We start from the raw sequence: 23,514 nt of genomic DNA, 5'->3' as shown, positions 1-23,514 counted from the left end.
AATGTTCTCCTCGTTTAGCAGGGGGGGTGCTTGCATCTCAGGGACCATTACATAGTAACTCAGTCTTGCGTGTTGAACAAACAAGAAAGAGATCAGGGCCTAGTTGTTCAAAGACCGATTAGCACTAACCCAGGGTTAAATTTTAATCAATGTTTCTTTATTTCTTTATTTAAGAGCCTTTTATAGGATAATTTTCCCCATTCTTTTAGACCATCTAATCATCAAATTGTGGACAAAAAGAAATAAATTAAATTCTCTTTTAAATTATCAGATTTGAAATCAAATTTAACATTACCCCTGGGTTAACTTAACCAAGCTTTGAATAACCCGGCCCAGAAGTGAAACTTCGTCAATTCTTCAGATGGGAGAGAATAGTATTAACCATGAGCGTGCTATCCCTCAATATGGCGGTTTCACGGAAGGTTAGAATTCTTCCATCATTTGTTGACATTTTATTGTTAATTCTCCAGGAGCATGTCGGCAAGCAAATTGCGAGAAATTCTTTGCCACATGTCGGTTCACTAACACTGGGGTGGCAACTTGTATTTGTCCTGAGGAGGATCAGTGTCCTGTGGAAGTTGATGAAGTGTGCGCCAATGATTCCAACGTGTATTCTACAGAATGTCACATGAGGGCGAAGGCCTGCAAGTCAAAGGTTCCTCTGGGTGTTGTCAAGAAAGGACCCTGTGGTACGTGTTACTCTACAGATAATTAACTCATAGCGGAAATTATTTGAAAATGCATTTTCAGGCCTAAATTACGAAAAGAATAATTTCTCATAAGGTCATGCACACGCTGTCGCCATCATAACATTAAGACGACTGAAGACCACCACAGAGCAGTCGAGACGTTACAATCCCACGACGGATACGATTACTTTGTAAAACAAAATACAAGACGTGGTTATAGATGTAACTGACCAACAAGTAAAGTAAATAACAGTGCGGAAAGTTTATATCGGGTGCAAAGAGTTTAAAACGAATACTTAAAAGTGATATCTACACTTTAACCCCCTAAGAGTGATGAGTATCTAATTTCTCCCTGTTGTATCACTCCTGAATCCCTCATTTTGGTTACTAGAATAGAATAGATGATCACCAACGAAAGAAGCTCTTGATTGTTAAACAAATTCTCCTTGTCACCATCTCAGGAAGTGTATAGAGAACAGTATGGAGAATATGCATGCTGATGCTAGGTTTTTAAAGGCCGGGTTAAGGGTATATAGTTACCAAACAATCAAGTAATTTTGAGTGTAATTTGGAATAGATGATCACTCGTTAGTTTTTCCAAAGACTTCAAATTACACTTGCTTTCGAGCACCTGCAATGTTCTTTAATCTCTAAGCAACTCACCCTTGCGAAATCGTTTGAAAATTCGACCACACCTTAAAGAACAGTCTTCTCAGTTTTCATTTTTTGTTGTTAAACAGAAACTTGCGCAGATGTCAAGTGTGAATTCCACGCCAAATGTGACACCATTGATAGAAAACCCAAATGTCAGTGTCCCAAAGAGGAGGATTGTTCTTCTTTGAAATCAAATCAAATTGTATGTGGATCCGATGGCCTGCAATACGACAATGATTGTTATATGAAGGTGAAATCATGCAAGGAAAAAAGGTCGATTACAGTCAAGAACAAAGGAGTCTGTGGTATGTGCAATGTTGTACAAAGATAAACGAAGAATGGTTACAATTACCGGGATTGGTGTTAGATTTTAACTATCCTGAATAATGCTTTTACCACTCTTGCTCAATCAACAGTCACTTTCATATTTAGTCTTTTGCATGAGCTTTTTTTTATAGGCCGTTTAATTTGAAAAGTTAAGCTAAATGTTTTACGTTTTTTGTAAATATTATCACGTTCGTTTTTGATTTCAACTTAATTCGCAAATGGGTTTTAAATCTTTTTTCGGGAATGTAGGTTCTGACTTTTCAAATAATAAGTTTCATTGTATGTTTTCATCCTTAGATTGTTTTTATTCTAACCAATGTTTCTTTCGTGTTCTTTTTTTCACGACTCTCACGGATTTCTTTCCGACACTGTTCAGAACGAGGTAAGTTGAACAAATAGAGAATATGATAACTATTCATGTTTTCAGCATTCCAGCAGCAACTACAACGAAAGAAAAGGATTATGCGATTTAAACGTGTTTTTCTGGAACGCAGTCAGGGCTCCTAAGTTATAGATCATAAGGTGATCGTTTGGATGAGGTACGTCCTGAAGAGTTTGTGACAGTGGACATGAGCAGAACACGTCATAAGAGTCTAGTAAGGACGACTGCTCCAGTCGACTGTTTTTAGGTCAGAAAAGCTGTGTTTCTGTTGGCTTGAAGACACAAGTGACCTTGGTGAGCTGTGTTTGGTCAGTTTAGTTCGTTCGACAAAGTTAGTTCGATTTGTTCAATTCGTTTGTTTATAACGGTTTCTTCTGAACATAGAAGGACTTGGAAGTTGTAACCACTCAACGGCGACAAGAGAAAAGAGTGCTTCTTTTTCCTATGCAGTTGTATTCTTATCAAATTTATCTAAAGGCTGGTATGATTTTCAAACGTCTTAAACTAGATTTAGACATAAGAATGTCCAGTGATAACACATCCTGAGAACTTGATCCACGCCTTGCGTGCCTATCTGTTGAATTACTACCGAAAGTTCAATCTATCTCTTTGATTCTTTGTGTTTCGATGCATTGTGCTGGAATATTTTTCTGTAGTTTGCTTTTAACACTCTTTTAATATTCCTTTTTCTCTCCGAGCTTAACAATTTGTGTCGCGGATTTTCTATCCTTCCCACACAGACAATCCATGCTCTACAAAACAGTGTCCACCATACACTGAGTGTACACTTGACAGTAACAGAGAAGCGCAGTGCTCATGCGTAAAGCGGTGCTCTCTCATGTTTGATCCCGTATGTGCCAGTGATGGCAAGACATATTTGAATGAATGCGTGTTCAAAATATCAGCTTGTGCATTGAAGAGAAACACAACCATGCTACACCAAGGCCAATGTAGTGAGTTTTTATGTCTTCTGTGATTTCCTTCTTTGTAAATCGAGCTAATGATATCTTCTCTAATATATTTCTGAGATTTCGTTTAAGGTACCTTAGAACAATCCCAAGAATGATCTTCTTACAGTCAATCTTTTAAGCGCTCTGGCATGCCTCTTGCCATAATATATGTTTATTGATTTGATCTAGTCTCTTGTTATTTCCATTTGTCCCTCAAACAATCTTCCATCAACTGAACGATGTCTACCAACAAATGACGTCTCGAACTCTCCTCAAGACAAGACAAGATCTTCATGATTTTAGAGAGCACTTTTAGATCTTCGCACCTTCGGCTGCCAAGCCTTTTAGTTTTATCTTTTAACAATTTGCCTGTTTCCCTCCCACTTTTTATTCAGTCAATTCTCTATATTTTCCTCTTTACTTTTTCGTTACACTCTCTCAGCGCCATGTTCTACGGTCACGTGTCAGCGCTATGCAAAGTGTGTGTCCACTAATGATACCACCATCGGAGTGTGTGTCTGTCCACAAGACTGTTCCTATGAGCCACGCCCTGTATGTGGCAGTGATGGAGAAACTTACATCAACGAGTGTCAGTTGAAAGTAACTTCATGTAACCGAAAAGCGAACGTGTCCGTTTTTCGCGCGGGGAATTGCAGTAAGTTGCACATTTACTCTGACTGTGTCTGTTCTTTCAATCTTAATTCTTTTAGCTTAAAATTGCCTAGCACTAAGAGAAACTTTCACTTTATTTGAATGTACTAAGAAGTCTATTCTTGACCAAACACATTATTTTTAACCAGCTTTGCACGCAAGTACAACACTTCCTTTCCATTTTCAGTCATTTCATCAGGGTGTAGTTTTCATAGTCTCAACCAGTTCTTGTTCTTCTCTGCTGAAATATTTTTCTGTTATTCTCGCTCTTTTCTTCCTTAATTTCATTGTTAATTCTCAGATCCTTGTTACTCCAAGACATGTCCGCCATATGCTAAGTGTGTTTCTCAGTCCGGGACCTCCGCCGTCTGCGTATGTCCCGGTAAATGCCCGCTGGTTTATGAGCCACTTTGTGGCACGGATCGCAAGAGTTATTTCAACCTGTGTGCTCTCCAACTGGAAGCTTGTCAATCAAATACAAACATTACAGCAGCTTACAAGGGAACGTGTGGTATGAGACCAACACTTGTCATTTTTACCCTCACTGCGACATTCAATTCATAAGATAGCTTATTTTTTTCTTGTATCTTTTCCAAACATTTCACGTCAGTTATGGTTAATCTCTTTTCGACGCAACGCTGTGACTTCAGCGGTCAGAACTTTGGAGTCTTGATCGACAGATATCCAGTTTAATCTTGGGTTGTGTCATTGTGCTATGTTTTCTTGGATGACATTTCTCTCTCCACGCCCCTCTCCACCAGGGAGAATGAATGGATACCAGTAAACTGTTGGATGCATCCAATCCAGGGGGAAATAGAAATAATAGTAGCCATTTCATGCCACTAAAATTGGTGATAGGTACGGGTATCCTATAAGACTTAATTTAATTTCCATCGTGTGGTGAAATAGGATAAGTCTGTATTCGAGCCAAGGGTTGCATTCTGTCACCCACCTTATCCCGGTTAAATAGCATGAAGTGACTAGGAGTATTACCACTCTCCCCTGAATGGGACGCCAGTCTATCGAAGATAACCCTCCCTCCACTTCCCCCCGCCCCCTTCATCAGGCTTCCCCGGCAGTTCGCCTGTACCTATTTATACTCCTGGGGTGGAGAGGGGTATGGTTAGAGTAAAGTGTCTTTCCCAAGAACACACAACACGATGACCTGGCCAGGTCTCGAACCTGAACCTCTGGACGCAGGGGTCTGGAGCACTGACTGTAAGACCGGTGCGTCTCCTTTTATGAATTTAAAACGAATGATTGATGATCTCTTTTTTTTCAACCTCTCCTCCTACTTTTGGGCTTTTCTTCTTTTGACTCGCTTTTCCTTTTTCTCTCTCGCATCATCGCTCTTTCTTCTTTGGGGTTGTAGACAGTCCCCAGAATCCTTGCGCTCTCAGGACCTGTCCGCCTCACGCGAAGTGCGTTATTGCGGCTAATGGTACAGCAGACTGTGCATGTCCAAGGTCTTGTCCTACGTCCTTGAATTTTGTGTGCGGGAGTAATGGAAAAAGCTACCGTAACACTTGTGAATTGGAGAGAGACTCTTGTAAAAGGAACAAAGTTATTAGAGTCTCCCACAAGGGCTACTGCGAAAGTAAGTAAAGATTCCCTTGTTGCCTCAATTTCCTTCTATAGCTCATTGTTTAATGTCACACAGTTCTGGTAGGACTGTTTAAATCTGATTTGCAGATCGCTTCACCATAACTGTGTCTATTGAATTATTTGACCAACCAACCCGCCAGCTAATCAAAGCTCTAAGCTAATGTCCAACAGACTTACTTACTTACTTTCAGAAATGTTGTCGTTTCGCCTACGGGTTGTTTCGCTAATGACCAGTCCGTTAACGACTTAGCTTGAGTCGTTTCCCCAATCTTTCAGGTCGGTTCGCTAACATCTCATAGGTCGTTTCGCTGACGTTCCAGGTCACTGCACTAACCACCTAATTATAGCAATACGTGGGAGAAATTATTGTTTATTGAAGCACTTAACAAGTTTTCATACATAGAAATACTACCCAACAAACGAAGAACATTTTATGAAAACATTTGCGTAAAAATTGATGAGTAGAAATTTGACGAATGTCATGTTAATCTACTAACCTCTTTAATCTGTTCTAATCTTCGAAGTCCCTTGTCATGAAGGCAAATGCAAATACGGTGGATATTGCGAGCTTGTTAACAACACCGCAACCCGCTGTCGATGCCCAAGGTGTCACTTTAGATACAAGCCGGTCTGTGGTACTGACAAAATGTCTTACATAAACCACTGCCTTCTTAAGCAGCATGCCTGTCTTACCCAGACTCATATTTCCGTGGCGCAGCACGGTCGTTGTTGTAAGTGCCGTAATGTTCTTCGGTCAATAATTATGGTAATTTTAAAAAATTATTTTTAGGAATTCTTTGCATTGCTTTTAAAGTTTACTGTGAGCTGAACAGTGTTTACTAAACCTTTTATCACCAGTATAAATACTTTTACCGTAATCGTGCAACCGCTCATTTGAAAATATTTCATGTTTGAGTCACCTTAAAAACGTCTTCTATTTTTTCATAGTGACAATTAAAAGAAATTAGTTATTCATCAAATATTCTTAATGACTTTTTGTCTCTTTTGTCTTCACCTGTGCCCCTTTTCTCTGTCCTTTGTAATTCGCTTATTTCGCTACGCAATAAAACGCAAGTGAATGTTTTTCCGCGTTCATTTAGGGGTCTTACCATCCTCCAATCTTCTGTTATAATGTTCCAATTATTACTACCTCTTCCCAGCATGCAATAGCTCCCGCTGCCAACACGGCGCCAAATGTCTTCTTCTGGAGGATGGGTCCGAATCGTGCCAGTGCCCTCTCGGCTGCTCGTTGTCTTACAAACCCGTATGTGGTACCAATAAGAAGACTTATGCTAACCGCTGTGCTCTGGATCTAGACACGTGTCTAACAAATGGCACAGTGATGCACGCACGTGAAGGAAGATGTTGTAAGAGAACTTGACGTCCTCCTATTTTCTCAACTCTTCTTTTACGCTTTTGTTATGGCTCATTCTTTTCAAACTTTAAGTTTAAGAGCTGCAAACTTTACCAAAATATTTTCTCATTGTCCTAATATTTCTTGCATTCATTTCCCTGCTGTTACCTTTACTTCTCCTAGTCGTGGGTTGCGCTGATATCAAGTGCAACTTCTATTCCACGTGCGTGGAGAGGCCTGACGGACAGGCAGCTTGTGTGTGCAATGAACGATGTGATCTGAAATTAGATCTTGTCTGTGGAAGCAACGGTAAAACATACATCAACGAATGTCTTCTTCGGGCGGACGCCTGCAAACAGCGAAAGAGCTTTGTTGTGTTGCAGAAAGGAGCTTGTAGTAAGTTGCGTGAGGCATGCATGTAAAGCAGAATCTTTTCTATTTCCCCAGCACCTTGAGAACGATGTGAAGTCTTGATCTTTTGTCACACTTTAGTAGAGCACTTCCTTTATTTTTTTGCGTTTGTTTCTTCACTCTGGTTACTTTTAACCGTACAGCTTTGTCGTTTACGAAGTATTAAGGATCTTTAGCATACACAGTTTCACTCATAAACTTTTTTATGCTGTTTGATACTTCTTTCTCATACGAATATATTTGAAAAAACTTGGTTTTGCACTTCTACTCAAGTTACTTTCTTAAGTTTGCACTTTTCTTTCAAGAAGTGCTTCTTTCTTCTCCTTTGATCGTTGGAACGTAATGGACAGAATACTGCTCCATAATATGTACAAGAAATAACGATCTCTATTTTCCTCTTTACTTCCTCTTCTTACCCAGCTCCTTGTGCTCTCCTGAAATGTGACTTCTATGCTGAGTGCAAAGCGCAGCTTGACGGCTCTCTGGAGTGTGTCTGTCCTAGACAGTGCCCGCTGTCTTTCGATCCTGTGTGTGGTTCCAACAGACAGACCTATCTTAATAAGTGCACACTTCAAGTAGAATCTTGTAGAACTCAAACTCGCATCACTGTGGCCAGACGGGGACAGTGTGGTACGTAGTTACCAGCATCTGGAAATTTTGTTTTCCCAACTGGGAAAGAGTTTGTTTTCCTGGAGCAGGTCCAGCCTTTTTTTGAAGAAGGGTTTCACCTCTAAGGAGTGACGTCACTGAAGTTTGACCTAACGAACATACTGGCTTATGCTCGAAATTTCATTGCCAAACTACCATTTGTACAGGGTTTCACATAAATTCTTTAACCTTGTGTCATGTTTTACTTCAACACTAATAAACCACATCTAATTTTTAAAATTTTCTTTTGCACAGTACTAGTTATATAAAAAAACCCGGAATTTATTGGGGGGTGGGGATGCACAACCCCTGCACCCCTCTCCTAGATCCGTACTTGTGTGTAATTCAAGAGCACACCTCTCTTTTGTGAATATGCCCTGAAACAGTAATATAGAAGCTTTTTTCCTTACTTAAACGCCCCTTTGCATTTTTCTCGATGTATGATAGATGGCTTAAAGAAAATCTATCTCTCTTGCTTTTTTTACACTCGAGTCTTGAAAGTAATTTCCTTTAGTTCATTGCCACCTTACTTTTGTCCCCGTGTTTTATCTATGGTGTTATACTTAGTTTGCGTCGGTGGGAACTGTCCGCGTCCTGCTAGGAGGTCTGTACGATCGCCAACCAAACGCGCAGTCGCCGAACAGTTCGTTTCCAGGTCTCTAACTCCCCGTAAGTTTTCTATTTCTTTCCTAATGGTCTGAATTGGTCTTCTTGGTGTTTTCTGACTTTTAGTCTTTGCTTGATTAGACTACAACCTTTTCCTACCATTTCGTAAGGTTCTATTCTTTTGTTTTCCTCTGCCATTGTGTTTGGAGGTGTGATGTTTCTCAAGGGTGACAATATGATCGAACTGCCAAGGTAACCTTGCTTGTTTTCTCCGGTAATATTTCTTATATGGCGTCCAAGAAACAATATTTGATGTACTGTAGGTTCCAGTGGCTGAGGAAGATCACTCTCCGAACAACACTGAACTCTGTTGTCTTCCAAGAAAAAAAAAGGAAAAAGGAAAAAAGTTAACTGTGAAGTTTAATTTCGTGTCATGTATCCACGATTTTACCATTGAACAGGAGAAAATAACGTTCTTTAGACAATTTCAATGAACGTTGATCGAACCAAAGCGGTGGGATTCCAATTTCTGTTCAAGCTGGGATGAACGTAAAGTTATGGTGGAGAACAAGCTTCCAAAAATGCCTAGAGGGCGGAACGAATCGTCGTCGTATTTTGCCATTTGCTTCAGTATGACGATCGTGGCGAATTTACTACATTAATAATGTACCTGAAAAACTACGCGCGTTTGATTTGCTGAAGAAGAGCATTCTCATGTAACAATAGTGCAAAACTGTAACACGAATGCAAATTACAGATTGGACGCGTAAGCTTTCAAATTTCTCTGATATTGTTTTATAAACATCATTGACAAGTAATAACATGATTTCTCATGCAATTTAGTGTTATAAGCACTTATAAAATTTTCAAAGACTACAAATTGCACTCGCCCTTCGGATTCGTGCAATCTTGTTTTATTTTAAAAATTTAATCGTGCTTATTAACACCAAATTGTAAGAGAAATCATGTTAATGCCTATAATTATTTTTTTTCATGAATTGTAGTGGAAGACGGCCCACTAGTTTGTAGGCGGAACTCCAAAAACATGTGCTTTTCTCTTCCTTGTGAGAACATTTGGACAACTTGGTGTCATATATATATATACATACATACATCCCTATTTCAAAAACGTTGCAAATTTTAAAATATTTATTAAGTATATATATTCCTTTCCTTTCAAAGAGACACTGACGATGAAAGAAAAGAGATATACACATATTTAAAATATATTCCAAAGTTGCAACGTTTTTGAAACTCCCACCAGTTGATTAATTTGTTTATTCTCATCAATTTTTTGCTAGAATATCTGTTGAGATTGCGTATACTTGTATTATAATCACAAACGGGAGCGCAAGGCTTAAATATTGCTACCACTTCTCGTTAGGTCAATCGGTTGGCTTCAGAGGTGACGGTTACTTGGAATACAGACCTATGTCAGGTGTCAAAAAAGAAACAGACATTGAAATGGAATTCCGACCAATCAGTCGCACTGGTATCATACTGAATAACCAAGACCCGCGTATAGATTTTATCTTCATCATCTTGAAACGCGGGCGGGTGATCTTTAGGTATGTAATCAAGGGAACGCTATTAGTTTTACGTTTCCCAAGAGCCTAGGTTTTATTGGCAGTCAACTTTTCTAAGAGCAGAGAAAAGATCTGGAATTGTGTAAGTACACGCTGTGAAATTACCCGTTTTATTGCAATTTGATTTAATAGTAGAATTGTATTATTCACAAAACGGTGGACTTCCCTACCGTATAAATGTGCCTCAGGCAGAGACAACGAGAAAGCAACTTCGGACGAAAGTCAATTAGTTCCCCCCCCCTCCTCTCCCCAATCTCCGTAGGTGTCCTTATGGTCGACCCTGATGAAGGTGCTGATTTATACAGCTGACGTGTAACCTTCTGTCTCATTTAAATTTCAACTGAAGCAAACGCTTTCCGTCTTGCAGATGATAATTTCCTTTTTGTATTTTTAGCGCGCATTACGTGTCTAAAAATTTTCTCATATCCTTCCAGTTATAACCTGGGCAAAGGACCGGCTGTTATCGTAAGCAGGCAAGTTGTGAACTTAAATGCATGGAACCAGCTGCGTGTGTACAGGAAAGGTATCAATGGCTACTTAGTGCTGAATGGGGAACGTGTCGACGGTGCCTCTCCTCCAGGCCTCAACGATCTTGATATCAGACTAAAGATGTACCTTGGAGGAATCGTAACCAAACAAGGGAGGTAAGGAAATGGCTGCGTCAAAAGCAAGAATTTTCTTTGTGCTTTCCTATGTTCATCTGTGTTCTCGTAAGTCACCCCTACGAACTAGTAGGATTACAGTATAGTATTCATTTCTCCTTGATCATGATCAGCACGCCAGGTAACAAAGATATTTTGGCTCAATGTCCGTTTCTGAGCTACTGCCCACCTACCCCTCCCCTAGCCTGATAACAGTTGACTGAGAACAAGTTAGGGTTAATGTTGGGTTAGGGGAGGGGTAGGTGCAAAGATACTCGAAATTTTCAAACCTGTAAAATAGTCAATTTACCTGTTGAATTTTTCATGAATGCCAGGTGACTTAAGGCAGTGATTAAAATGAATGCATGTGGAGAATCTTATCGCTTACCGCCTGAAAAGGAAAACACTTCTAGTAATTCTTGTTTGTTCGATGAAAATATGTTGACTGATTTTGTTTGTTCGCTTGATAGTTGTTTTCTTGTGACATAGCGACCAGCGAGAGATCAAGTTTTCCCGCCCTTCCGCCCACTTCCGTCACAGTCCGTTTTCTTTTTTAATTGCTTAATTATTTGTTCTCTTGAAGTGTTATTAATAAGGACCTTAACACTTTAACCCCCAAGATCTGATTGTTACTTCTCCCCTCTAGCTGCTACACATATCCTTGTAAATTAGTTAAGAGAATTTGGTGTAAGATCAAAATAACAACTTCTACATGATAAGTTTGAATATTCTCATTTCCTGTTTGCTGGGTAATGTATGGATATTATAGGGAGAAGTTTCATGCTGATCACTTCTGGGAGTTAAAGGGTTAAGTAAATCCCGACGGAGACGGCAACGAGGAAGTGGCCAAACAAAAGATCTAAGGGACAGAAAAATAGCGTAACAAGTGTGTTTTGAAGCCTCGTGCACTTCTAGGCCGTGCTCTGCACAGAAACAACTTGAAATCACAAAAATTTGCGTGGCCAGAGAATGGAAATCCAAACGGCAAATTATTCAAGTTTTCATTTGAAACTCAACGCTGCTCACATGCATTTTACTGAAGTTGAGGTGTGCTGCTGTAAGAGACGGCAAACACATCCAGCCATTCGCAAGATTCTAGATAAAAGTACAAATTCATTTTTTCATCGACATTTTCTTCGGCGTTCAACATGTCACTCCCGGGTTCATGCCCCAACCGAGCCGGGCAAAGTTCATATTTTCATATTCTCCCACCCCCCCCCCCCCTGCCTCTTGGAGCATGGACCATAGTGGATTACGGACCACTAGTGGATTAAACTTGAGACATCTTACTTCTGCGTTGTTTCATATACAGATAAGGAAAAGTCGTTCGCTTTTACAAAATTCTGAAATCAATATTATGTTTTGCATTAGCACTGGACTACAAGGAGTAACAGCTGGCTTCTATGGATTGATTAGAAAACTTACCATCAATGGTGAGAATTATAACTTGGTATTATCTGACCAAGGAACGGGCCAACCTTCGAGCGGTCTGAACACCTTCAACATGATAAGAGGCGCGGAAGACATGTGCTTCATGAGTCCGTGTGAACATGGCGGCATCTGTTCTATTCTGGACAACCAAATCAGGTGTGACTGCCCGAAAGGATTTTTGGGTGATCGTTGTCAACTGCGAGGTATGTCTCATCAACCTTTTCATTCTCAATATTTGAATGTATCTTCTCCTTACTGCCTGCCATACGTTTCCTTTGATTTTAACCCTGGAAATTTGGCGTTTAATCAGTGGATATCCTGTCATCGGTATTTTATTCTCATCAGCTTTATGCCTGATAGTGGATTGATAATGTAAGGAGAAATTACCCATAAACCACCGGGTTTGAAATAGTTAAAGGAAATATCCCCTGCTAGAGAAAATCATTGTTAGTTATTTGGAAATATATGGAAGACTTTGAGTGTTTTTAAAAAAAAATGGGAAGCAAACGTTAAGTGTGGAAAGTATAGAAGTGAGTATCGGCTATTTGTGTACTTGGTTGAAAGATTTACTCTTCGATAAAAAAAAATACTCTTTTTCTCTTCGGGTCAAGGGGCCCGTTTCTCGAAAGTCCCGGTAACTTAACGGGCCCAAAGCCATATTATGAAATTTAAATTTAAAGATTAGAGAAGTAGGTTCTAGCTTTCTAACCAGCCCATTTTGTTTCTTTAGCTGACAGTTTTATTGTATAATTTTCAAAACTTTTGAAAATCCCATCTTGGAAGCAAGCAGAACGGCTTTTCCGGGTCCTTTTAATTACTGGAACCTTCGAGAATCAGTCCCCAGGCCCCCTCATTTGGAGCAACATTTGCCTCACACTGCGAAATGCACTTACTCTTCTCAACCACAAACAAAAGAAGGGATTATTTACTAGCTTTATGAACTCATACAATTTGATTCAGTGACAGCTTAACTCAAGCTTTTTTCCGTTTAAACCCTTTTCTCTATTTTGTGATCGATTTGATCAGTTCGCATGCAATAGCTCTCCACTGTTTGTTAATTTGCTCTCTTATATTAGTTTGCATCTATTAACATAGCTTGTTTATTTATTAAGGCTATCACTTTATAAGTTCTGGGTGGACTTTGTTATTGGAATCCATCCTTTTTTACGTTTAATTTACTCTGCTTTAAATAATTGTGGTAATAGTTATGCATGGATTAACTACCTTGGGTAAACACCTTATCTTTCGCTTGACCTATGCTTTTAGCCACCGGCTTTGCACCTATCAATACAAAATCAAACAGAAACCGTGTTTACTTATCATGCGATAAAATAGGATAAAAATCTCAAATCTAAAATAAGGCTCCCCTCTAAGTTGGAGTCCATTAGCCTGCTTGAAAATTGATTTACATTTCAAGTACCGTTCCAACCACATGCTCTTGTTTTTAGTTCAAGAAACCTCTACAGCAGATCTTGAGTTGTTTTTTTTTTCATTGTTTTTTTCAGCTAATGTGCCCTACTTCCGAGGCGGAGCTATCACCAGTGCCTTCATGGAATGGCGTTGGAATTTTATGTTTTCGACGAGGGTAGACGTTTTCGGTGCTGTCTTCGGTATTCGACCTGAGCAAAATAATGGCCTTATCATGTACTCTGGATCTGCGAACGCTTTCATTTCGTTAGCCATGATTGATGGCGTGATACAATTCAGGTATGGTTGAAGAGCGTTACTCGTTTTTTTTAACGGAAGGGTTGGGAATGTAAATCTTTGACATGGGCAAGACCTAAAGGGTAATAAATAACCCGACTCACCAGACTTAACCGACTGACTCACTGACCGACTGAGTGTCTGTCTGGTCAATAAAGGTGTTGAGTTTGTAATGAAACTCTAGTGTTGCGTTGGTGGGGAGGGGGAGTATAAACAGATAATTTGGTTTTATCAACTAAGTTGATCATGTAAATTGGTCTCAGTCGATAGTTTCTAAAGCTGACTTTTCAAACGTTAGCCCTTCGTGAGAGCATGTCTGCCTGCCTTTCAACTGGTTAACAGTTTGACTGATTGACTCGTTGTCTGACTGACTGACTGACTGACTGACTGACTGACTGACTGACTGTCTGTCTGACTGACTGACTGTCTGTCTGACTGACTGACTGTCTGTCTGACTGACTGACTGTCTGATTGGCTGAGTAACTGACTGACCGATTTCCTGACTGAGGGTTTGACTGACTTACTAACAAGTTGCCAAGTTTTACTTCTTGATTTGCTCTCTTAACTAACCGACTAAATGATTTACTGTATTGACAGATTGGCTAACTGACCAACTCTCTGACTAATTGATTGACTATCTTGACTGGTTGATAGACTGTGTGGTTCATCGTCGTAACTGACAAACCGAATTGGCTATCGACTAATCGTCTGACTGACTGACCGACCACCAACTGACTGAATAAATGACCAATTTACTGAATGGGTGGCTGACTTACCGTCCGACTAGCTGACTGACCGACCAACCAACTGACCCACCAGTGGAATAGCTTATTTATTCCGACATTTATTGACTGACTGACGGATTGATTGATAGATTAGTTTATTAAGTTATCTATTTCCTGTTGAAATATAGGTTCAAACTAAGCCAAGGGGGAGGTTTCGCGATAATCGAGACGAATTTCGCCCTAAAACTGAACGATTGGCACAATATCGAGGCGTATATTGATATCGTGGGCAGAGGCGAGGCCTTAGGGACTTTGATAGTTAACGGCATCAACATCTTCACGCTCAGAGCAACAGGCGTCTCGACAAACCTATATTCCAATTTACTACAGGAAAGTGTGTATATTGGTGGAGGGTCTTCAGCTGATGCTATAATCATGTAAGTGACACTAGAGCGATTTGGAAGAACAAACAGTCATCCTTGGCTACTGCCCTGAGTTGGCGTAACCAGCTCGTTTCCAACAATCACGAAAAGAATATTTACTACCCTAGTGGATGTCTTTCGTTTGAATATTGTTCCCTAGATTTACCAAATTTAAGTTATGACCACGCTTGATAAGTTCGCGTTGTAGAGCGCTGGACTGCCGTGCAGGAGGTCGAGGTGCAAGCCCTCGACCGGACCAAAACTCAGGGTCTTAAAATTACAGAGGAGAATGTGCTGAATGTGCTGCCTTTGCTATCACATCTGGAAATGACCAAACATTCTAGTCTTCTTGGATAAGGACGTTAGACCCTAGGTCCCGTCTTCTGCATCTCCTCTGTACTGGTTAGCAGGGGACTTTAAAGAACCCACGCTCTTCTCTCAAAGAGTAGGGAACGTAGCTCCCGGTGTTGTGGCCTGGCCTTGTCATTGTTTAGACAGGCCCCCATTTAAACCAGCTTCGAGTAGAACTAGGCCAGCTTGTCTTAATATCGCAAACAAATACATACGTACGAACATGATTAGTACTAGTGGACATCGATACAACTTCCTGATGATGTAACAAGGACGTGCTCGCTCAAAAGGGGAGTAAGTGAGTACGATTTTGTGTTCTTGGCAAACACTCAATTGTAAAAACGTTGACACCTAAAAAGCATGATCTATGAAAGGTGAGAACCAATGGCAGTGAACAATAAAATCAGATGGTCTATTAAGTAAATATTTTTTCCTTATAACCTTCAACAACAAATGTTTTCCTTTTTCTTTCAGTTTCCAAAGGACTGGGGTGAGAGCTGGTTTTAAAGGCTGCATCCGGGACTTCGAATCCGAAGACGAAAATTTGCGCGAGAGACCGCTGGACATATCAGTCGATTTTGCGCAACGGGAAGACCAAAATCCCGCTCGATTATTCGTCAATGTAATGAAGTGCGGATGTAAAGACAAGTCCTGCCAAAATGACGGAATATGCGCACAGAGAGAGAGGGACTTCCGTTGTGACTGCAAATTAGGATTTACCGGCCCACATTGCGAAATCAAAAGTAAGATCTTCAGGGTACCTCTATTTCGTTGTTGTTGTTGTTGTTTTTTTTTTTTCCGTTATCCCCTTGCGGGAAATCTTCGACATCTCTCGGTATAGTCAATTTAAGGTACGGTCAGCCGTAATTTCTTACTAACCGTGGCTGAGGGCCGTACTGGGAAATGTTGGACCGAGGTCGTGGTAGTGCGAACCGAGTGCTCCAAGGGGGCCACAACATAAAAACCGAGGATCGACTCTTTGGGGAGTGTCTTTGCAAAGAATAAGCACACTTGCAGGTTTCCTTTTCGAAGCTTTAGTTGTAAGTATTGAATTTGCCGGCTTTTGAGAACAAAAATTTACGGCTTACGACCGTTTCAACGGTCTGTGCGGTGAAATCCCGACCGAGAAAGAAACAATCAGAACAATCGGATTTAACCCAAGACTCCCTTGCCATATAGTAAACGGGATTAATGTTGTTTTCTATCTTGTTAGGTTGCGGTAGAAATGTCAAGTTTGACGTAGGATTCGCAATAGATGGCTCAAATTCAATCGACGACAACGAATACCGTCAGACCAAAGATTTTGTCAAAGATGTCATCAAGGCTTTTTCCATCGCCGAGGATGGAACCCATGTGGCTTTGCTGCAGTACGCGACTATAGGAATTATCAAATTGTACTTTGACGACGATTATTTCAATCCAAAAGATCTTCTAGATAAGGTGGAACAAATAGAGAATACCAATGGTGGCTCGACTAATATCGGAAAGGGTCTGGTGAAGACGTTGGAGATGTTCTCAACCAGAACTGGAATGAGAGGCGATGATGTAAGTATTTGATTTATCAACAATTCTTCGGTCTCGTCAGTCGATTACACAGAAGAAAAATTAAATGATGATGGACAGTCTTAAAGGAAGTAATAATTCCGTTTCTGAAAAATAACTTTAGTGGAATGAACAGTTCCCGATATTTCTTTTTATCTTACTTTTTTCCTTGCAAATTTATGGCAACGTTATGTATTTTCGCTTGAGATCAGGAAAGCTGCAGAGAGTACGAAAGTTGACCGAAACAGACAAAACTTACAAACAAATGTTGTAAAAATTTACAATAGGTGTATACTTTTAGTAAGTAGGAAGACGCAGAAATCCATTGGTTAGTGCTCTGGCTTGGGTAAGCAGAGGGCTGGGTCGAACCCCTGGCTGGGACCCAGGTGGCTATCTATGGACTATCATCCCGAGCACCATTTTTTTGGCATTGCATGGTCAGATAAGATTACTATAAGACTTGTTCCACGCTTTCAGTTGTAAAACGGAGCGAGATAAATGCGGCAGAGTGGACCAAAACCTTCATAGTTTTTTTTTCGTTCCTCTGTGACGACGAGCCGTTTACATTCGTGTTCCGTTTAACTTCCTGAACGCCTGGAACAGGCTAGTTGGTACTTTGCTCAACTTGCGATAGACAAACAACCCATCTAGGGAGGGGAGGCTGGAGGAATGCGATACCCCTAATCACTTTATTCCACTGAAGCCGGGATGAACTCCTGTGGTACGTCTGGCTACTTTACTTCGCAATCTCTAACCTATGATGAATTATTTCCTTTTTCTCAGGTGAAAAAGCTGTTTATATTTTTCACGGACGGCAAAAATACAAACCCTGGGGAGGATTTAAGTGTATACTCGAACCGAATCAAGAACATCCCGGGGATGACGTCGATTGCCGTTGGAGTGGGGAATGCAGTAAGTCGCGGCGAACTGCTGACAATCGCCTCCAGTCCGAACGAGGTTTTCGAAATAGAGGAATTCGAGGAGCTGAAACTGCTCATAGACAAACTGAGTCCCAGGGAGTGCAAGGAAGATGATTTTCCATAACGTCCAACGGTATAAGGTGAGGTGACACGGGATTTTGCTTAGGGTGCAGGGTGAATGTGATCCCACCCTCTTGCGTCCCTTCTGGTTTGATAAATGTTGGAGACGGTATGGCACTTTGGTGAGAGCGCTGTCCTCCTTGTAAATGAAGACAATATGTATCGCGTTAGACCCTTAATGCACATATTAAAATATTATTCTCGGGCACTCCGCCCTTACTAAAAACACTCTCAACGACCTCAGGGTGATAGGAATGGAAGGGAAGGGAGCGGGAATGACAGAACTATGGAAGAACTTCTAGAATGCTGACAAAGTCTTGGAGGGTGAAAAACAGGTGTTCCTCGTTTTACAGTTCACATGCCTTTTTTTTCTCACTCTTAAGAAATGTTAAAAAAATACAATGCGGTATCTTTGCACAAAAAAAAATAGTGTGACAGCAGTAACGCGACGACTGTTGTGACCCTTGTCACGTAATGTCCAAAATGAATTTTCAGTCATCGTGATCGGCTTAGAATTCCATGATCATACTGAAATGCAAACTTTACAGACAAAATATAACTTAGCTCATCGAGAAGACGTAATAGGGATGAATACATTTTAATTGCCAAATTTTACCTTTATTTTTTTTTTTTTTCAGCATTACTAAGATACTGCTATCTTTTTGTTTTGCAGGCCAAATGTTTCCCTTCTTAAAATAGAAAATTGCTCCATTGCTATAACCCAAATAGAAGATTGGGTTTTTTTTTTAAGAAGAAAAGCTATGCTACAACTATATTCTAAGCTTAGGACGTTAAAGCTTGTAGAAAAGAACGTATTTTAATTATTTGATTTAGGAAGAAGTTACTTTTTTATACTTGTAAGCAACACATACTCAAAGAGAAACCAATTGGGATAGATGCAACTTTCATACATTATTTTAGTTTAGCTTTAGTTTCTGCTGTTCTGAATTGTATAACTACTTTAAAGTCTGGAATGTTTGAAACAATAAAACAGGGCAAATAATTCTCTTGTGTGGTTTTTTTTTACCATCGAAAGAAAGATATCACTGAGTGTGTTTTCAACCCTTTACACCGTAACATCAGCATTCATATTCTCCATACTGTTCTCTGTACATTTACTAAGGTGCTGACAAGGAGAATTTGTCTCACAATCAGCGAGTTTTTTAGTTAGTGATCATTTCCTTTATTCTCATGACCTCAATGTGTAATTCAGTGGTGATACTGTATGAAGAAATTAGATCCTAGTCACCCTTAGGGGTTAAAGGGTTCATGAACAAGAACTAGACGAGCTGAGGGAACTTTGTTAAGATAAATGGTCCCTTAAGATTTCTTAGAGTTCTAAGATGGTGGTACGCGGTGTTCACTGTTAGATTTATTTTCAATAATATGATTTCTACGCGATTGATGAGTGCAAACACTTTGAGCCAAACTTGTCACGAGTCCATGCCCATTTAGTTTTTCAGTAAAATGTGAAAGAAGACTGGGGAGGAATGACACAATGACAAAAAGATTCCGACTTACTGGTATGCAATAGGTTTTCGTCAAATCCTGCTCAAGACAGACTAAAAGTGTTTCGTTTTAGTATCACCATACACAGCTTTCCTGAGGCTACATGCCTTTACGCGGTTGTGATCGCTAGTCTCTGCGGATAATGACGATTAATCGCAAGCCCCGTCTCCTGCATCTTCCCTGCACTGGTGAGCAGGAGACGTTAAAGAATCCACGCACCTCTCGCAAAGTGATCCTGGTGCCTTAGTCTGGCCTTGTTTCGAAAATTCGGAACATATTAAAAATTTCAGATAAAAAAAATTTTACTGCTCAATACAGTCGGGGCAAAGGCCTCAGAAAAGTGTTGTGAAGCGCAATAGAGCATTACATGTATGGAGAATGCGCAACATAAATGCCACGTGCCCCTCCTCTTCTTCCACCTAAGTATTCTTTTCTGAAACCTAAGCAGTTTTCAAATGTAATAAAGGGGGTAAGTTTCTAAAGAAACTGTGATGCTACGTCAGTAAGGGATTATTACAAGATAATTTTGTTTTATCAACTGAGCCGATCTGACGAAGGGCTAACGCTCGAAATGTCAGCTTTGAAACTCTTTGTGGCCAATTTACATTATCAACTTAGTCGAAAAAATAAAAGTTATCTAGTTTTCTATACAATTTCAATTTTTGGTTGCATTGGATCGACTTGTCACCAACACTAATCAGAAGAGTTTCTTGTTTTGGCAGCGTATATCATTGAACGAGCATATGGGTGAAATAAGTTTTTGCCTCTCTGTTAAGTCAAAGCGTGCAACAACAACTATGGAGTTTTCGTATTCCTTACCGTCGACATTGTCACGGACTGTAATGTAGTGAGTTGGTTACATTTACAAACCTGGTACATCTTATTTAGGAGAGCAGAGTTCTTCACAAGGAATATGCGTGACATTGCACTTTGGACAACGAGTTCCTGGACGCCTATATTTTGTTTTTAATGGTCCCGGTAAAAAAAAAAAACAAGCACCATGTTTGCTCGTCTAGCACGGACCAGGAGACTTGGCATTCGGCCCTAAATAAGCTTAAGAACTGACTGTAAATTACGGTGATATTCAAATTCTGCTTGGGTCAAAAATGAGTCACTTTCAGGAAGGAAATTAATGCGAGCAACTAATCGGTTTTCGTTGAAATGAACGTTACATGTGGGTAATTCACCATTTTTTTCCGCTTTCATTATGTTCGTAAAAGGGTCAGTTAAGCGCATTGACAATCTTCGAAATCTGCATTTTTAAACAGATAAGGTAGATTTACCTTAAAAGTTTTTACTCTCGTTATGTCTGTAAGAGTGCTTGTCAAGTAAATAAACTTCTTTGAAAGATGCATTATTAAGCAGATACGTTCAGGCAAGGTAGTTTTGTTTCCGTTTATCGCGCGAAGTCCATCATCTCTACGTGGCCGTCATCTGAGTCCATATGTCAAACATTGTTGAGAGACTTGCCGTCTTCAAAATCTTTTTTGTTTGTTGTTTTGTCTTTCCAAGATATAATGTTTATTGTCTCCCTGAGATAGCGCATCATGTGGGCATGTAAGCTTCTTCACTTGTGCCGGACTAATACATGGTCCAAGTCTCCTCACCACACAGGAGTTTGCGAAGCACAACAGCTCGGTATACCTTATATTGACAAGTTGATTTCTTTACAGTCTTTTCCTGCAGTTTCCCATACGCAGCTCTAGCGATACTAATTCTCAGAGTGATTTTCTGGTCGAGTCTTGTGGTTTCCGAGTCTGTACTACCGAGACAGATGAAGTTCTTACACATCGAAATTTTGATTTTTGAATATAAATTTTGACATTTAGAAGAAGAAGCAATAATATTCGTCCCAAGACACCTCCCTACACGCTAAATGGAAATTCTCGGGTCAGGATAAGGGGGTGCATGTAGTAGATAAGAAGAATTGAAGGAGAATTGTATTAGGTTTCCTTCAAATAGCTTTCAATAGTTATTCAACCTGTGACGTCTGAGCAAGCGTAGAAATCGATGATCTGCCACTTTGGACGATACTCTGCATGCAATGTGGTCGGAAGGACGAAACAACTTTTCCAGAAGACATCGTCCTATTGTCAAACAAACGAGTGATGAGAATCTCCATCATGGAATTGAAGTTTTCAAGAGCGCCGAGTTCTACACACAATATAGATTGACTTGCTTAGCTTAGCTAAAGGATGGGGGTGATCAGTAAGTTTTGCGGAACTACAGTAACAAGTCCCCACTCGATTGTTCGTCAATGTAACGAGGTGCAGATGTAAATATCAGCCTTGCCAAAATGATGGTCCGTGCGTAATGAGAGAGAGGAACTTTCCGTTGGGACTGCAAATCAGGAGATACCAGCACACAGTACTTAATTCCAAGTAAGATTGTAACAATAATTTTTTTCATTTGTTACCTTATGGCAAATCTTTAACATTTTTCTTTACACTTAGGAACTGGTCATTATTTATGGGGGGGGGGGGGAGGGAGGAGATTTGCCGGTCTTTGGTAGTGTCACCATGAATTTGATCTGATTCCCCCATAAGGTTCTTTAATATTCTTATTCCCCCCCCCCCCCTCAGTGGCAGTTAATTGGCAGTCAATTTTCTACAGTCCTCCCTCCATAGTATGTTGATATCGACTGATACCCTCTCCGTTCTCCCTGAAAGCCATGTGATCCCCTCCCCCCCAAAAACACAAAGTTCTTAAAACGCCTACCCCCGACGATAGATAATGAGTGGTCCCTTAATTTAAAGTTCGATCAATCAACGCGATTATTTGTGTTTTGTAACATGTCAAGTTGCAGTAGATATGTCAAGTTTGACGTAGGATTCGCAATAGATGGCTCAGTTTAATCGACGACAGTGAATACCGTCAGACCAAAGATTTTGTCAAAGATTTCATCAAGGCCTTTTCTATCTCATCAGATGGAACCCACGTAGCTTTGCTGCAGTACACGACTAAAGAAAGTATCAAAATCTACTTTGACGAGTGGCTCGATTCAGACAAGCTTCTAGACGAGTTGAAAAGATTAGAGAATACCAGGGGTGGCTGGACTGATATTAGAGATGGTCTGGTGAAGACGTTGGATTTGTTCTCTACCCGTGATGGAATGAGAGGCGATGATGTAAGTAGTGTACTTTCTAACTCTTTTTTTTTTGGTCTAGTTATGCGACAACACGTTGAGTAGACGAGATAAAAAAATTGAATGATGGACAGCCTTAGAGGAAATAATCATTCAATTTGTGGAGGTCTAGAGAAACAGACTTCCGCTTCCGTTTGCAGTGGAAGAAACAGATGCCGGCCGACGCTCTGATTTTCCCCAGTCCCCTTCTGTATTCCCATTTTCTCTTTCTCAAATGGAAAGAAACTTTAAAAAAATTAATTTTCATCAGTTTGATTGTTTGTTTGTTTGTTACTTTTAGAAAGCTTTTCTTCTGTGCCTTGAGGAAAGAAACTTTAGAGTGATTCTTAGTGTAACAGTAGTCACGTGGCACTATGATCCTTGCTACGCAATGAGAATTTTCAGTTGTCGTGACTGACTCAAACGTCTCGTCAAATGTATGGATTATTGAATTATTTAGCAATCCTTAATGTTGAGATATTTTTGAAAATTACTTATATGTGTTTTGTCTCTTTTGTTTTCCAGCTCAAATTCCCCCGGCTGTTAAATAGGAAATTTGTTACATCGCTGTAAAGATTCTACGTGTGATGAACTGTTTCTTTAAAAAAATGTTAACTTAGGTGTAAAGCATTTGAGAAAACAAAGATTTTCACTGTCTTAAAATATGGTGGAAAATATTGGTTTTTTTCAATTTTTTAAAAATTGTTTACATTATTAAAAATAAAACGAACAGGGTAGCAACAACCGTTACTTCTCTACTTTTTTCAGGCAATTTTGTAAGGCATGAATTGTAATTAAGTGGTGGCAAAGCGCAGACAAAGCTCTTGCGTGGTTTTTTTTTTATGTTAACCCTTTACAACCTAACATCAGTGCGTATATTCTCCATACTGTTCTCTTTACATTTCCTAAGGTGCTGACAAGGAGAATTTGTTTAACAATCAAGAGCCTCTTTAGTTGATGATCATTTCCTTTTTCCCGTGACCTAAATGTCACATTTATGGTGGTCTTGTTTTCGCCGTGTTTTTGTTTTTTGTGGGTGCATCTGTTTGTTTTTATTTTGTTTTGTTTTTTATTTTTTGAACTGACAGAATTACTCTGCATTTGAGGTTCGACCGGCCAAGCTGAGCAAAACAGTGAAATAGTGTTGTTGTACTTTTAATTT

The 23,514-nt window shown here is 39.9% G+C and overlaps 1 protein-coding gene across 1 annotated transcript in view; it reads left to right on the top strand.

Annotated features, from left to right (window-relative positions):
- The window catches only part of LOC131787495 (uncharacterized), a 122,944-nt gene extending 104,478 nt beyond the window's left edge, over nt 1–18,466 (top strand). The window contains exons 110-123 of the mRNA XM_066171922.1: nt 471–689; nt 1,430–1,648; nt 3,445–3,657; nt 3,955–4,164; nt 5,026–5,250; nt 9,662–9,845; nt 10,298–10,507; nt 11,876–12,138; nt 13,441–13,642; nt 14,553–14,801; nt 15,612–15,880; nt 16,351–16,682; nt 17,463–17,739; nt 18,393–18,466. Of these exons, the coding sequence (XP_066028019.1) occupies nt 471–689; nt 1,430–1,648; nt 3,445–3,657; nt 3,955–4,164; nt 5,026–5,250; nt 9,662–9,845; nt 10,298–10,507; nt 11,876–12,138; nt 13,441–13,642; nt 14,553–14,801; nt 15,612–15,880; nt 16,351–16,682; nt 17,463–17,723 (3,056 nt within the window). The 3' untranslated portion in view covers nt 17,724–17,739; nt 18,393–18,466. The remainder of the gene's footprint in view (nt 1–470; nt 690–1,429; nt 1,649–3,444; nt 3,658–3,954; nt 4,165–5,025; nt 5,251–9,661; nt 9,846–10,297; nt 10,508–11,875; nt 12,139–13,440; nt 13,643–14,552; nt 14,802–15,611; nt 15,881–16,350; nt 16,683–17,462; nt 17,740–18,392) is intronic.
- The last annotated feature ends 5,048 nt before the right edge of the window (nt 18,467–23,514 follow it).

The sequence above is a fragment of the Pocillopora verrucosa genome, chromosome 9 (genome assembly GCF_036669915.1).
Source record: "Pocillopora verrucosa isolate sample1 chromosome 9, ASM3666991v2, whole genome shotgun sequence".
Classification (NCBI taxonomy): Eukaryota; Metazoa; Cnidaria; class Anthozoa; order Scleractinia; family Pocilloporidae; genus Pocillopora; species Pocillopora verrucosa.
This window is presented reverse-complemented; position numbering and strand designations above follow the sequence as displayed.